The sequence below is a fragment of the Camelus ferus genome, chromosome 20 (genome assembly GCF_009834535.1).
Source record: "Camelus ferus isolate YT-003-E chromosome 20, BCGSAC_Cfer_1.0, whole genome shotgun sequence".
In the NCBI taxonomy this organism is placed as follows: Eukaryota; Metazoa; Chordata; class Mammalia; order Artiodactyla; family Camelidae; genus Camelus; species Camelus ferus.
In genome coordinates, this window is record NC_045715.1 from 36,973,959 (window position 1) to 36,990,772 (window position 16,814).

The 16,814-nt window shown below is 37.5% G+C and overlaps 1 protein-coding gene across 3 annotated transcripts in view; it reads right to left on the reverse strand.

The window, feature by feature from the left end:
• HMGCLL1 (3-hydroxymethyl-3-methylglutaryl-CoA lyase like 1) overlaps nucleotides 1-16,814 on the reverse strand; it is a 122,745-nt gene that overhangs the window by 23,711 nt on the left and 82,220 nt on the right. Inside the window, exon 8 of one of the 3 annotated variants that reach the window (XM_032463317.1) lies at nucleotides 979-2,745. The exons of the other annotated variants lie outside the window; for them this stretch is intronic. Coding sequence (XP_032319208.1) covers nucleotides 2,716-2,745 — 30 coding nt within the window. The 3' untranslated portion in view covers nucleotides 979-2,715. Of the gene's footprint in view, nucleotides 1-978; nucleotides 2,746-16,814 lie in introns of those variants that run through there. 3 annotated transcript variants of the gene reach the window in all.

Genomic DNA, 16,814 nt, shown 5'->3' on the forward strand with positions numbered 1-16,814 from the left:
TATACAAAGAGTCATTTTCACTCTACCAGAGATGAATACCAGACAACTGAAATTCATAGAAAGCACATAAGTGTAATTTTACCCAAGTTTTCGTCCCTTTCACCAAACACATACTTACAAACACTATTCAAAACCAGACAAGATTGGGTGGAATCCTACGAAAGTGGCCTTTGGTTTTGCATTTAGTTCCTGATTAACTGGATATTTGACTTTAGAAAAGTCACTTCACTTCTCTGGGCCTTACTTTCCACATCAGAAAATGAGCTGTTGAAGTAATTCCTTTTGAAGTCTTACTTTTAGAGTCTATAAAAAAAAATTCTCAAAAAATAAAAAAGGGCCAGATCAGAGTTCATGGTTACTCTCTTAATTATAAAGGAAACGAGAGATGCTTAAAAGCTCCCTGTAAAGTTTTAACAAGATGGCATTCTAGGTGCTAATATTTACACCTGCCCAACACCATACTTTTATGGCACAGTTCTGCACGTGGTGGGCAGGCAGTCTGTAAATGTTTGTTGATTCAATGAATATATTTTGTCCTTCTGAGGTATTCTTCTCCTGATACAATGTATGACAGTTAAAGATGTATGTTTAACGTACAGTAGCATGTTTATTGTGCTGTAAATTGTCACACTTCTCCCTACAAAGAAAACCCTTCTAGTCAAAGTTCTGAATAGTTCATAAGTCATGGATTCCTCTAGAAATCTGAAGAAAACACTGTATCCTTTTGCTAGAGAAAAAAAAATTCACGAAAGAAAGAAACCACACTGGAAATTGTCTATGTCGATCTGATCCACGGGCAGAACACTTTTCGAGAAGAAATATATTGAATTCGCTTCATTGTCACACTTATCCACCAGGTGGGAGAACTTCCTATCTTTAGCTTTTGTGAGCTCTGTTGCCCGTTGAAACATTTTTGTTTCAGTTAGTCTTTTTTTAACCCAGCAGTTTCTGAAATTTAGTAGGAAGATACATCAGCATTCTTTATTTATTGTTACAACATAGCAACATTTAAACATTTAGCTCTTCAAGTAACGTAGGACATTTCTGAGACATGTAAAACAGAAAGAAGATGTAGTACCTTCTCACGAGAAACAACTTAATGTGCTTTATGAAGACTTCCATCTTTATGGCGCTGCTACAGAGTTTAGGACCAAAACCATTTCACTCTATACCCTGAATATGAAAAAAAAATTTTTTTAAATACAAGCTAATTTGTAGACTCTATTCTGTTCTGTTTTGTCAGCAAGCAATGCCAACATCCTAAAAATAATGACCCACTAAATTTTTTAGTCATCTAGCCATTCGTTAAAGCAGTAAAGATTTTTTTAATTTGCTTGAGAGTAAATGGATTTTTGGAAAAGAGATCAAAGAAGAAATGTGGAACTCATCCCCCAGCCTTCCAAAATCTCCAACTGTGAGTGACACATTTCAAAACAATGAACCAAGAAAGGCAAACCACATTGTAGTTCTCCAAATAAACAACACTCTTATCTTCCAAATATGGCTGCTATCACAAAAGGTTTAGCTCGTGTTTTGATGCCCACTAATTAGTCATGGAGGGGGCAGGGTGCTGAAACCAAATATGGGAAGATTTTCTAATTTTGAAATACAGTAAGGTTTGGGGAGAATATTTGGAACATGGTAAGAACAAGAACACAACTAATTGTTTCCTTCATGTTATTGTGACTAATACATTCACTTATTGAAAACTGCCTTGTTTTGGCACATATCCTATAAAGTAGTTTATACATTTTAAATGTAGGTACCCTTGATTGGATTATTTGGCCTTAAATAAACTGAAGTCCTCCAGATAGTCAATAAGAAATTGCCCATTCTGGCTCCACAATACACAACTGTGCAAAACTACTCTACAGCACATTAATCATTAAATGATATTTCTAATTCTGGCAAAGGAAGCTAAATAGTGGCTAAATTAAATAAAAATATCACTTGGGCTGGCTGTTTACTTACGGGACAAAAGTTGGGATGATTCATTACCATCCATGTGAATGAAAATCAAGACAATTTTTCGACCCCATCAGATATGCTCTAAATGCATGTGATTCTGGAGCCTTCAGGGTATCCTCATGCAAACCTCTGTCAAAAGGAAAACTATATGAAAATAACATATATATTTTAAAACGTGTGGTAAGAAAGACTGTTTTGCTTTTTCATGCTTGCTTTTCTAAAGCATGAGTTACTTCTTGTCTCAAATGCTGGAATCTGCTCTCTTGGGACTTGGCCTTTCTCAAAACCCCCACATTTGTTTGTTGCAACCGTCTACCAAATCACGTCGTGTCTTCCTGTGCTGACCACGTGTGCTCATCTGTGTTGCGCCTTTTGTCAACTGCACCACATGATAGCTTCCTCCTCTCCGCCTGTGAACCATCCTCTCTCCCCCTTACATCCGCTTTCAACCCCTGCCTCAAGTAACAACGGCCATTTTAATTTTATCTAGCGCTTTAAGTTTCAAAATACAATCCATAATGTGGTGCCAACAGAATCTTATAAAAAGCCTTTAAACTGATCCAAACTGGCAAGCAATTGATCAACGAAAATGCCAGCCACTGTGATCTGTGCTTGGATAAGCTGCCGCAGAATGGTCTCAGGCTTGTTTTGACCACCTAAGATGGAACTGATGGCGCGCGCTTTCCTCGTGGTGGGCATGGCTGGGGTGGATCAGGTTTCTATACATCGTGTCGCAGCTTGCACATGTCAGCCCACAGGCTTCTCCGGAGTGGTGCACTGCAGAATGGGTAGACATAACAACGTTTCCATCACAGTTAAAAACACTGGTTAGGAGCGAAATTGTACGTGGATGGTGCAAAGAATCTCTCCCTAACTAGAACAGTATGTGTGGTCAAAATTCACCAGTTATGCTAGGTTTGGGGTGTTGAGTTCATGCAATCTTTGCCTGAGGAGGAAAAGGATATGGGGGGGGGGGTGGCGAGTAGTCCTTATAATGCGAAAACTTGCGTAGCTATTTTAATCTTTTTTTTTAATTTTATTTTTCAGGTTTTTTTTTGGGGGGGAGGAATTCGATTTATTTACTTAAATTATTTATTTTTATTTTTATTTTTTAACAGCTGTACTGGGGATTGAACCTAGGGTTTCATACATACTAAGTACAGGCTCTACCACTGAGCTATATACCCTCCTTCTCAAGTAGCTGTTTTAGAGCAAATAAAAAAGGGATGTTATCAATCATAATTTATTTATGCATATGCCTTCGTTTCCTCACTCTAGAACTTTCCACTGAGGAGAAAATTCCAGAACAGCTATGCTCGAATATACACACTTTCAACATGCTCCTGAAAGACAATGAAATATATTCTGATACAAGTACTTCAAAACAGAACAACAGAAACATTAAAAAGAAATTTTTTTTGGACTGAAACATTTGCACAATGGGAGACTTTCAAGTATCTTAAACAAAACAGTTACTTTTCCCCCCTAAATGTGGTAACACCCAGGCACCTCTCCAGATGGAATCATCACTGAAAGAGAGTTGAGTGTTGTCTTTTGTGCTGTTTCTGATGGAGCCGTTCATTTTCCTTCTCCATATAACCCTGCTTCCCCGAGAGAACACGAGGATACTCAAAAGGTGAGTCTCACCTCCAGGGCGATACTCTAATGGATAGGATCATAAAAAAAATGAGAACACAAAATGGGTGGAAATCAGGAACCACACAAGCTTTAGACCAAAATGTCTTATTTTTATTTTTATTTTAGCTTGTTTATTCCTCACTCTTTTATATACTTTAAAGCATAAATATTATATTGTAATAAGGTTTTTTGTACGATCACCTAGAATTAAGATTTGTGTCCAGAGATATATTTCTAGAGACAATGACCACGAACACTATTAATATTAAATTCCATGAGAAAATAATTCTTTTAATTTGCTAACATGTGGTATTAACTGAAAACATAATCAAATCTATCTATTTCATTATATTTTCATGAAGATGAGTTACTGGTAACAACAACAACAAAAAATCTCACAAGATTATTAAAGAAAAAAATTAAACTCCTAGTTGCAGGAAGAATTCAAACAAAAAAGGACCAAATGAAAGATGAAAAAGTCCAATTCTGCAACCATGATACGGACTAATGTGATTTTTTGTGATTTATTTACTTTTCTGTTGTCCAAACAGAAACAAATTATATGGTAATAGATGAGCCCAATTGTAAGGCAAATTCTTTTCTGACCATAAGGCAAATTCATTTGGATTAATAACCCAGTCAGCATTAACGGTAAAGTAAGTTTCCCTTGTGTGGTTTCCATGAAACCAAATTCCTACCAGAGTGGGAGCTTTGACACTGAGAGTCCAGGCCCTCCCCTCCCCTCTCCTGCTTGCTAGTCTTCTGAAGACTTGGTCATCATCCCACTCCTTGAGTGCCTGCTTCAGATTCTGGATAGAATTTGTCCTGGAGACAGCTGTATCATGAAGTCTTTGCTGAGAAAAACTTGACAAAGCACGGTCTCCTATCTCGTTCTAATATATTTCTTATTTAATTTTGCCTTTTACTCCTCTGCGGGTTTTTTTTTTTTTCTCTTTTCCAGATTTTTTGAGATGTAATTGACATGTAACATTACATAAGTTTAAGGGTTACAATGTGTTGATATGGTACATTTATACACTGTAAAATGAATACCACCATAGCATAGCTAATATCTCCATCTCATCATATAATTACCGTTGTGTTGAGAACATTTAAGATCTACTCAATTAGCAACTTTCAAGTATATAATACAGTACTTTCAGTTATCATCACCATGATGGGTAATGATCCCCAGAACTTGCTGATCTTATAACTGGAACTCTGTACGCTATGAACAGCTCCAAATTTTCTCTACCCTCCAGCACCTGGTAACCATCATTCTACTCTGTTTCTCTGAGTTTGTTTGTTTGGTTGGTTCCACAAGTAAGTAACATCACACAGTATTTGTATTTCTCTGATTTATCTCACTTAGCATAATGCCCTCAAAGTTCAAGGTTCATCCAAGTTGTCACAAATGGCAGGGCTTTCTCATGGCTAAATAATATTCCATTCACACACACACATGCACAGACATATACAAACACATACACACGCATACCATCATCTGTAGATGGGCACTTAGGTTGTTTCCTTATCTTGGCTACTGTGAATAATGCTACAATAAACACGGGGTGCAGTTATCTCTTTGAGATAATGATTTCATTTCTTTCAAATATACACCCAGAAGTAAGATTGCTAGATCATACTGCAGTTCCATTTTAAATTTTTTGAGGGACCTCCATACTGTTTTTCATGGTGGCTGCACAAATTTACAGTCCCACCTGTGCACAAGGGTTCCCTTTTCTCTGTACCCTCTCTGAAACTTGTTATATTTTGTCTTTTTGATGATAGCCATTCCAGTTCTTTGGAAAAGATTCTATTCAGTTCCTTGGCTCATTTTTTAAAAATTGAGCTGCTTTGTTTTTTACTATTGAGTTGTATGAGCTCTTTATATATTTTGGATACTAAATGCTTACCAGATATATGATTTACAAATATTTTCTCCCATCCCATATTGTCTTGTCATCTTTACTTCTTTTGCTGTGCAAAAGCTCTCTTGTTTGATGTAGCCACACGTACTTACTTTTTCTTTTGTAGCTTATGCTTTTGGTGTCATGCCCAGGAAATTGCTGCCAGGATCAACGTCCAGGAGCTTTTCCCTTCTGTTTTCTTCTAGCAGTTTTATGGTTTCAGGTTTTGTGTTTAAGCATTTAATCAATTTCAAGTTAACTTTTGTGAGTGGTGTAAACAGGAGTCTAATTTCATTCTTCAGCATGTGGTTCTCCAATTTTCCCAACACCATTTATTGAGGAGCCCATCCTTTCTTCATTGAGTAATCTTGGCTCCCTTATCAATGTTAGGTGACTGAATATGTGAGGGTATACTTCTGGGCTTTCAGTTCTGTTCCATTGGTCTATGTGTCTATTTTTATGACAGCATCACACTGTTTTGATTACTATAGCTTTACAGTACACTTTGAAGTCAGGAAGCATGAAGCCTCCAGCTTTATTCTTTCTCAGGATTGCTTTGGCTATTGGGGTCTTTTGTGGCTCCATGCACATTTTAGATTGTTTTTTGTGAAAAATGCCATTGGAATCTTGATAGAGATTGCACTGCATCTACAGATGGCTGTGGGAAGTATGGACATTATAACAATATTAATTCTCCCAACCCATGAAGACAGGATCTTTCCACTTGTTTGTGTGTGTGTTTAATTTCTTTCATCAAAGTCACACAGTTTCCAGAACTTTCACCTCTTTAGTTCAGTGTATTCCCAAGTGTTTCATTGTTTTTGACATTGTGAATGGGATTGTTTCATTTTTTCAGATTTTTTTTTTTGTTAGTGTTTAGAAATGCAACTGTGTTCTGTATCCTAGTTTTTTGTCAATTAGTTTTAGCAAGGTTTTTGGTGGAGTCTTTAGGATTTTCAATATAAAAGATCATATCATCTTGTCCTATTTAGATGCTTTTTATTCTTTTCTTGCCTGATTACTGTGGCTAAGACTTCTAGCACTAGACTGAATGGGAGTGGTGAGAGTGGACATCTGTGACTTATTCCTATTCTATGAAGAAAAACTGTCCAACTTCATCATGAAGGATGATGTTGGAGAAAGTTAATCATGTATGGTCTTTATAGATTCCATTATCAAGTTTCATGAACAAGGCAATTAGGGTCACTGAAATTAACACAAACTTCAGAAATCAATACTTGAATCAATTGCCATTTTAGGATTAAATTCTTTCATCTCTGAAAATGAGATATATCTAGCTGTTTATTTATTGTATTTCTTTCAATACCATTGTTAACTTGATATACACATTTTACATCAATATTTTAATATATATTTGAATACATATTTGGTTTCTTTCAGTACTTGTATTTTTGTTGCCAACTTTAATATTGTACTTTTTAAATTATATCTTGGTTAGTTATTATTTCTGGGTAGGAACATTGCTATTTTGAATATTTTTAACCTGAAAATTTGCTTGGTTCACTGAGTCTATGATCTATTCTGCTTTGCTGTATGTCCCTTAAATCCACCCTTGCAGATCAGCCAGAAAGATTTTTCTAAAATATAGATCTATAGTACAAACATCACTTCTTGGCTTAAAATCCTTTGTGGCTCTCCACCACTGACTGGATAAGATTCCTACCATTACTGGTGAGGTCTTTTGTGTTCTGACATCAGGAAACATTGCAAAGCTTCATCTGTTATCACCATCTTACATTATGTTCATGTTACCATTGTCCTTATGTTACCATTGTCTTGAACTTAGTATTTTGGCAACACAAAACTTCTTGTAGATTCCCCCAGTTTCTGACCTCCTTCAGCTATGTCTTTTCTGCCTAGTGATTTGCCTCTACAGTTACTAGTTCTTTCTCCTTAGAAGAAATTGCTTCCCCCAAGAACCCATGTTTTTAGAATAAAATTATTGCTTCAACTCATCTTAAGAAGCTCTTACATACATATTAAAAAAAAAACACTTATTCTTTGGTTTCCCATGCCTGTAGTTCAACCTTATCACCTCCATATAATATGCGATATGTTTTCTCTATGGGAATATTTTCAGCCTTTTTTTGGCAAGCGTTTCAACCAAGATGCAGTTCAAGTTTCTTGTACAGACCTTGAGGATTAAGTGGCCATGCTACTGAACGGATATGACCTAATTCCTGCTCCATCTTACGTCCAACACCAACTAGAGCTGAATTAAAGACAGAGCTTGCTTAAGGACAATCAGCCAACCTAAAAACAAACAGCCTCTGAATTGTATGCCTTTTTCAAAGACTCTCCAAGAATTTGCTAATTTGTATCCTGGAGTACTGTGGTACCAAGTGGTCATCTTCTTGTTTACAAGGGAATCAAGTAAAACAATTCCTCATCACTGATGGCAGGAAGAGTATTTCCACTGAAACTGTATGTTTTTAGCAATATGTAATCCATCTTTGAAGACAGACATTGAACATTAAGCCTATACTATGGGCCAGACCCTGTGTAGAAGCTGTGACTAACCGCGACACTCATAGTTTCCCCTTAGCAGTAGATGGAGCATCAGCATGTGAATAAGTGATGAATAATGCTGCCATGAATGTGGGAGAGCAGACATCTATCTGACATCCTGTTTTCCTTTCCTTTGGGTATATACCCAGAAGTAGGATTGCTGAATCATATGGTGGCTCCATTTTCACTTTTTTGAAAAACCTCCATACTGTTTTCCATAGAGGCTGAACCGATTTACATTCCCACCCACAATGCACAAGGGTTCCCTTTTCTCCACATCCTCGATGGATAAAGAAGATGTGGTATACATACACATGATGTACACAATGGTGTAGGTACACAATTATTCATCCATGTAAAATAAGGAAATCTTGCCATTTGTGACAACATGGATGGACCTTGAGGGCATTATGCCAAGTGAAATGAGTCAGAGAAAGACAAATACTGCACTGTATCACTTATATGTGGAATCTTTTTTTTAAAAAAATCGAATTCATAGAAACAGAGAGTAAAAAAGTAGTCATCAGGGGTCAGGTTTGGGGGAAATGGGGAGACGTTAGTAAAAGAGTAAAACATCTTTCAGCAGTAAGGTGAACAAGGTCTGAGGATCTAATGTAAAACCTGGTGACCATAATTGATGACACTGCATTATATAATTGAAATTTGCTAAGAATAGGACTTAGTTTCTCATCAAAAAAGGTAAATATGCGAGGTGACGGATGTGTTAATTAGATGGGGAAATCCGTTCACAATATGTACATATATCAAATTGCTATGATGTACCTTTTAATATCTTACAATAATATTTCTCAATTATCCCTCAATAAGGTTAAAATTTTAAAAGATGAGCAATAGAGATATTGTGTGGACAGCAATAAAACAGGGCATATACCACGTGGTACAAGAACATGGACCAGAAACACCCGTTCAGGAAGTGTTTCTAATTTTTTTTTTACATTTTTTAATTGAGTGATAGTCATTTTACAATGTTGTGTCAAATTCTAGTGTAGAGCACAATTTTTCAGTTATACACGAACATATATATATATATATATTCATGTCACACTTTTTTCCGCTATGAGCTACCACAAGATCTTGTCTATATTTCCCTGTGCTGTACAGTATAATCTTGTTTATCTATTCTGCATTTTAAAATGCCAGTCTGTCCTTTCCCACCCCCTTGGCAACCGTAAGTTTGTATTCTATGTCTATGAGTCTGTTTCTGTTTTGTATTTATGCTTTGCTTTTTTTTGCTTTTTTTTTTTTTTTTTTTAGATTCCTCATATGAGTGATCTTAGATGGTATTTTTCTTTCTCTTCCTGGCTTACTTCACTTAGAATGACATTCTCCAGGAACATCCATGTTGCTGGAAATGGTGTTATGTTGTCGGTTTTTATGGCTGAATAGTATCCCATCATATAAATATACCACATCTTCTTTACTCAGTCATCTGTTGATGGACATTTAGGCTGTTTCCATGTCTTGGCTATTGTAAATAGTGCTGCCATGAACATTGGGGTGCAGGTGTCATTTTGAAGTAGGGTTCCTTCTGGATATATGCCCAGGAGTGGGATTCCTGGGTCATACGGTAAGTCTATTCCTAGTCTTTTGAGGAATCTCTATACTGTTTTCCACAGTGGTTTTCCTTGCTTCCCACTCCCACTCTTAATGATTTAGATGTCTTCTTTTACAATTTTGTGTTTATTCTTTTTTTAATTCATGGCAGTTATCTCCTTTCCAGTTATGAGTTTCTCATTTTTGTAGCATCCTGCTTCTTTTCTATTTAAAGTAGACCTGTCAATATTTCTTTTAGCATGGGTTTAGTGTTGCTAAACTCTTTTAGTTTTTGCTTGTCTGTGAAGTTCTTTATCTCTCCTTCTATTCTAAAGGATAGCCCTGCTGGATAGAGTATCCTAGGCTGCATCTTTTTTTCGTTCAGGACTTTGAATATATCTTGCCACTCCTTTCTGGCCTGTAGTGTCTGTGTAGAGAAATCAGCTGAAATCCTTATGGGGGTTCCCTTGTAACTCACTCTTTGTTTTTCTCTTGCTGCCTTTAGGATCATTTCTTTATCCTTGACTCTGGTCATCTTGATATGATATATCTTGGTGTGAGTCTGTTTGGATTCTTCCTGTTTGGGACCCTCTGAGCCTCCTGTACTTGGATATCTGACTCCTTCTTTAGGTTTGGGAAGTTTTCAGTCATGATTTCTTCAAATACCTTTTCAATCCCCTTTGTTCTTTCTTCCCCTTCTGGAACCCCTATTATGCGTAGATTGGCAATGCTTTATATTATCCCATAGGTCCCTTATATTGTTTTCATTGTTTTTTATTTGTTTTTCTCTCAGCTTTTCTGATTGGGTGCTTTCTGCTGTCCTGTCTTCTAGGTCACTTATTCGTTCCTCTGCATTACCTAGTCTGCTTTGTACAGCCTTTAGGTCAGCTCTCATCTCAGCAAATTTGAGTTTACTAATTCTACTTTGTTCTTCTTTATAGCTTCTGTTTCATTTTTGACATGTTTTATATCTCTAAACACTATTTCTTTTACTTCCTTCAGTACTTTGATCACTCCTTTTTTGAAATCTTGATCTAGTAGGCCATCAATGTCTATTTCCTTGATTGTGCTTTCAAGGGATTTCTCTTGATCTTTTAATTGGGAGTGGTTCCTCTGCTTCTTCATATTGCTCATATCTCTGGCACTGTGGCTTAAGGAGCATCAGTTATCTAGTTCTCCTGGAAACAGTGTGCTCTTAATGATTTTATTGAGAGGTCTTTGTTTCTTCACCCGGTTTCCTGAACTCACTGGCTGTTTCCAGAGAAGCACCAGTAATGGCGATGAAGGTCTGAGGAGACAAAGGCTGTGGCGCCCCTCCCCCCAGGGCACACCAGCAGTGTTGCTTCGCTTTTTTCACAATTTATGGGGGACCGAGGTTGTTCTGCATCGTATCCCCTCCCAGCCACATTGCACAGCCCCCTGCAGTCCCCGGGGCTGCCTCAGTGCAGCCGCCCCCGTCCTCTGCCTGGCTTGGGCAGCCTGGCCCTGCCCCCAGCTGTCAGCTCGCATCTCGGGCTGGGTGTCACGGGGACCCTTTGTGCCCGTTTAATGCAGTTCTGTCGGTCAAGAGGTGCTCAGGGCATATTTGAGCCTCGGAAGCTCCCCCTCTGTCCTGCTGGCCTCTCCATTGGAGAGGGGAGACCCAGCAAATGAGCGCCAGTCCTCCTCTGCCGCTCCCTCCCTGCGGGATTGGTCCTGCACTGTTTTGCTTTTTCTTCTTTCTTTTTTCCTTTTTCTTATCAGGTTCGTGGTGTCTTTGTCTTTTGAAGAGGGCAATGTTCTGTTGGAGTTCAGCAGGTGCTCTGGTTGGCTGAGTGGGTCTGTAGATGTGAGTTTTGGTGTATTTGTGGGAGAGGGTGAGCTACGAGCGTCCTTCTACTCCGCCATCTTGCTTCTTCTCCAGGAAGTGTTTCTAAATTGTGATTTGAAATATGAATAGAAGTTGTCCAGAGGTAGAGAGGGCCAGATGTGTACTGTAAAAATTAGCCTATGAGAAAAACTCTGCCATCGGGTACTTGGGGTTGAAGAGGAACCAGACTAAAGATGAGGCCTGGGGCAGCCTACAAAGGGTTTGGATCCACTTTGAGGACTTGATATTAAGGGCACGATGGAGTCATTAGAGACTAAGCAGAACTGAGTTCTTGTGTCTGACAATATGCTTTATAAGATAACAATGGATTCAAGTTTAATGTTAGGGGATTATCTGAATGTCCCAATATCATCTCACAAACATACACCTATACACACCACAAAGTTACAAGACAGCCAGTCAAGTCTAGTACCTAGCAAAGAAAAGTGTCTCACAGAGGGTACTCAATAGATGTCTGATGAATTCCTGGAATGCCTGCGGGGAATGCAGAAAAGTCCTTTCATAATGTGACATTGCCACATCCAGTTAAATATCTATCTAAATCTTAGACTTGGGGTTGAGAGAAGCCAAGCTCCAGTGGAAAGGTGGAGGGGCTCAGTGATGGTCCTGACTCTAGAATAAAGGTTGGACTGACGGTTAGTGAGGAACGGAGCCAAAAAAGGAAGAGGGTGAGAAAAGCTAATGTGCCCAGTGCCTACTGTGGACCTACATCCATTTAATCCTCACAACCACTCACAAGCAAATACTGCTAATGCCTTAAATTTATGTGAGAAAACACGGGGCATGGGAACACTAAATAATTTGCCCAAGGTCAAAGAGTCAAAATTGGAACCTAGACATTTAGATTTGAGACACCATGCCTGCAACCAGTACGCTCCACTCTCCCATTTGGGGGCAGAGATACTTGAGACAGAAAGGACCAGAAAAAAAAAATATGAGTTTATCAGAAGCCATAACCGTGCTTTATTATTTTACATTAACTAGTGTATTTATCTCTTTGCCTATTTATTTTGACTAGAGACCACACAGGATGTCAACACAGCAAGAGCAAACTTCTTGAGTACCATGGATCAAATGGGAAATTATGTGGACCGATACGCAGTTGTGTGTACTAATTCATTTTTATCCACTAATTCATTTTATGCATTTCAATTTGGGGCTTTTAGAATAACTTTCGTCATTGGAAAAAATATATATTAATGCTGAAAAAAAGGATTTAGTAAAAGTAAAAAACTGAAAAAGAAGACAAAAAACTGTTTTTAAAAAAATTTTTTAAAAAAACCCTCATATATCAGTTCAAAGCAAGGGAATGTGCTTACATGAAACCTGGAGCAGCAGGTAGACTGAACCATCATGGAAGCTGAAGGGAGAAATTTCAAATCTAAATTGTAGCTACACTGCACTGCTGTTCTATGCACCTTGTGGTCACTACAAGACAGAGGCAGCCTCTACACTCCATTGACCTTGAAGCCAGATGACAAGGTCACTTACTGACAACAGGCAAATAAATAAATAAATAAATATATGAAAATAGTTCTTATGTTGTTGTACCTCCTTGATTATTTGGAATATTTAATGCGATGGAAGGGAGGGAGAGAGGAAAATAGGGAGTCAGTGATAAGACAGGACAGCAAATTTGCAGAGGGGAAGGGGGGAGGGAGAGGACACGGAAAAGGATTATTTGCTACCATTCACTAATTTTCACTGGCCAAATGGAACAAATGTAAAAGGGGACAAATTACAAGGTCCGAGTGGAAACCCAGAATCCAGGGGGCTTCTTACATTATGGGCTTGATGCAGGTGCGTATCCGTCTTTGGGTACATTTGGGACATGAAAATTCGATCCTTTACTCCAATGCCATTAAGTTATTTAACAACTAGATCGGGAGATTTCCTATTTATCACAAATTATCAAGCCAAATGTTCCTTTTTCAGGAGCACCAAAGATTAACAGATTAGAATGTTTTCCACATGTCCATTCTTACTGTCAAGAGAATTTTAAAGAAGTTTTCCGGCTTCCGCAGCTGAGCCAGATGTCGGCGGGTCCCACAGTGAAATGAAATTGGCAAAGCAGCCTTCTCATGACCCCGGGGTTGTTTTATCAGGGATCAGTTTAACATCTAAGAGCCATTTTTTGCTGAAGACTGTAAAGTTTGGGGGTCCAATCTGCCACAATTACAGAAATCTGCTGAGTTGGTTGAACCACTGAAACCCAGCAATATTTCTTACAACTTTTCTCACATGGTGCTGTAATTGTTGTTTGTGTTGGCGCAAGAAAAGTAAAGGGTCTCATTTCCACTGTATGTTTCCGGTCTCCGGTTTCAGAGACATCAGTCGCGACCATTTTACCAGCCACATTTTTTTGTTGTGTAAACAAGTCCTGGTGATTTACCGGATGGGTCCCTCCACTGTGTTCTCAAATGACCATGGGCTGAAAGATATCAGACGACCACTTTCTAAAATAACTCTAGGAGTCAAAACGATAATGTTTTTTCTATTCCAATTGATTGCTTTGGTTCAAGAAATCATGGCCAGAAGTCCAAATGTGGTTATGCTGACATATTTCCTTTTTTCTTTAATTTCTGTGATTGTCAACGTAAAAAGTATATTTAAAGTAGATAGTTTAAAACATAATTAAATAAAACATACTTCTTCTTGGCACACAGTTTAAGAAATAGAGGATCACCAATATTTTTAATCCCCCTTGTAAGCTCTCCTTGACAGCATGTTCCCCGCTGCACAGAAAATTCTGCATTTTTATTCATTATTTTGCTTTGCTTTATAGTAGGATTGTTAATTTTGTCTGTTTTTAATCTTCACGTATCTGGAATATTACTTTATGTATTCCTCAATAATTTGCTTTTCTCCACGCACAATTTTGAGATCACTCATGTGACTGCAGAGATCTCTAGATATTGCTGATTACGGAATATTTCACTGTGTGAACTAATTTGAGATGGAAATGGGAACTGATTCAGTTTTTATTATTACGAACAATTTTGCTACAAACTCTTTTGCCATGTCTCCCGCTGTGTGCATCTACAAGAGATTTTCTGAGTATATACCAAGGAAAATTCCTGGATTGCAGGGTACACACAAAAATCTATAAAGAGGCAAACTTGTTCAAAAGTGGTCACATCACCACATACTCTCACCAGCGGCACGTGAGATTTTCTGTAAATCCACATCAATTCCTACACTTAATACTGATTGACTTTAAAATTTTTCCCAATATACCAGCATGAAGTGGAATCATGTGTTTTAATTTGCATTTTTTCTGATTAATTACAAGGGTAAATATATTTTATGTGGCATTTGTATTTCCTTTTATACGTTATACTTAATGAAGTCCTTTGACCCTTTTCCTGCTTTTTTTTTTCCAGTTTGCATACATGTGTTTTTTTTTTTTTAAGGGAACTCATTAAGTAAAACATACATATTGAGAAGAGCACAAATTATAAGTACACAGATCAATGACTTCACACAGTGAAAACACCACTCGCATCAGAAAAGAGATTAGCAGCACCGGACGCCCCCCTCATGCCCTTCCCAAATTATCTTATTTCCATCTTAATATCTATCAATATGGATTGGTTTTGCATATTTCTGAATGTTATATAAATGTAACCATTTAAGATATAGTTTTTCAGGCAGGTCTGGCTTCTCTTGTTCATCATCTTTTTTTTTTTTTTTTTTTGAAACTCAACCATGTTGCATGTAGCAGTGCTTTGTTAGTTCTCGTAAGTGATAAATGTAGATACCATCATCAATATATACATCCTATTACTGATGTTCATTTGAGTTGCTTCCAGTTTGGGCTCTTAGAAATAGTAGTAGTATGAGCATTCTTGAACATATCTTTTGGTGAATGTGTGCATACGTTTCTGCTGGCATAGATTTAGAAGCAGAATTGCTGGCTTCTAAAGTATGCATATGTTACAATAAAGTGGTGACACCAACTGAAACTCCCGTGGCATCCCCAAGAGTGTCATCTGTTTCACATTCTTGCCAACCCTGAGCAGACTTGAAAGCTTTAGCAGTTCTTGTGGTCGCATAGTGGTATCTTACTACAGTTTTAATTTACACCTCTGATGACAAATGAAGTTGAGTACTTTTGATAGCTTAATGGCCATTAGCACACCCTTTTATGTCTTTTCAAGTCATTTGTTCATTATTCTGTTGGGTTACTAATCTTTATTTTTTCATAGATTAATAGGAGTTCTATATATATTCAGTAACCTACTGTTTTGTTAGGTCCATGAACTCCCAATATCTTTCCCCTACCTTGTGGTTTGTCTTTTCACTTTCATAATGGTTTTCTCCTTGTTTTTATTAATAAACTTTTACTGCTAGGGTAGCTTTCGATTTTCTGAAAATGTGAAAATAGTACAGAGAGTTTTCATATTAACCACATCCACTTGAACACTTTTGAAAAGTAATTTTGTTGATTCCAGAATTCTAGGCTGGTGGGTTTTCTTTGAACACTTTAAATATTTCCCTCTGCTCTCCATGGTTGCTTGCATGGTTTCTGATGAGAACTCCAGTGGAATTCTCATCTCTGTTTCTCTACATGTAAGCTGTTAATTTTCTTCTGAATTCTTTCAAGATGTCCTCTTTGTCTTTGGTTTTCTGCAGTTTGAATATGCTATGGGTAGCTATCGATATTTCTGTATTTATCCTGTTTGGTGTTGTCTGACTTCCTGGATCCATGGTGTCTGTCATTAATTTTGGAATATCCTCAGCTATTATTGCTTCAAATACTTCTTCTACTCTGGTCTCTTTTTCTTCTCATTCTCATATTTCAGTGACAGAATTGTTATACCTTTGAAAATCACCCCACAGTTCTGGTATAGACTGTTTTGATTCTTCATCATTTTTTTCTGTTTACATTTCTATTTTACCAAATGTCTATTGACTTATTTTTAACCTTGCTGCCCTCTCCCTGGCCATGTGCAGTCTACTGGTGAGTGTTATCAGAAGCATTCTTCATTTCTGTTACAGTTACATTGCTATGAAATTTTTTTTATATTTCTAGCACTTCCTTTCAATTCTTTCTTAGAAGTTCCATCTTTCTGTTTATATTTCCACCTCTTTTTTTTTTTTTTTTTTGCATGTTTCTACTTTTGCCATTAGAGCCATTACCATATTACTCACAGTTAGTGTAAATTCCCTGTCTGGACATTCTAACATCTGTGTTGGACCTGAGTCTGGTTCCGATGTCTGCTTTGTCTCTTCGGGCTGTATTTTCTTCTTGGCCTTTGGCTTGCCTTGTGATTTTTTTTTTAATGTTGAAAGTCAGACATACTGATTCCAATGATAGGACCCGAGGTAAAGAGGTAGTATAA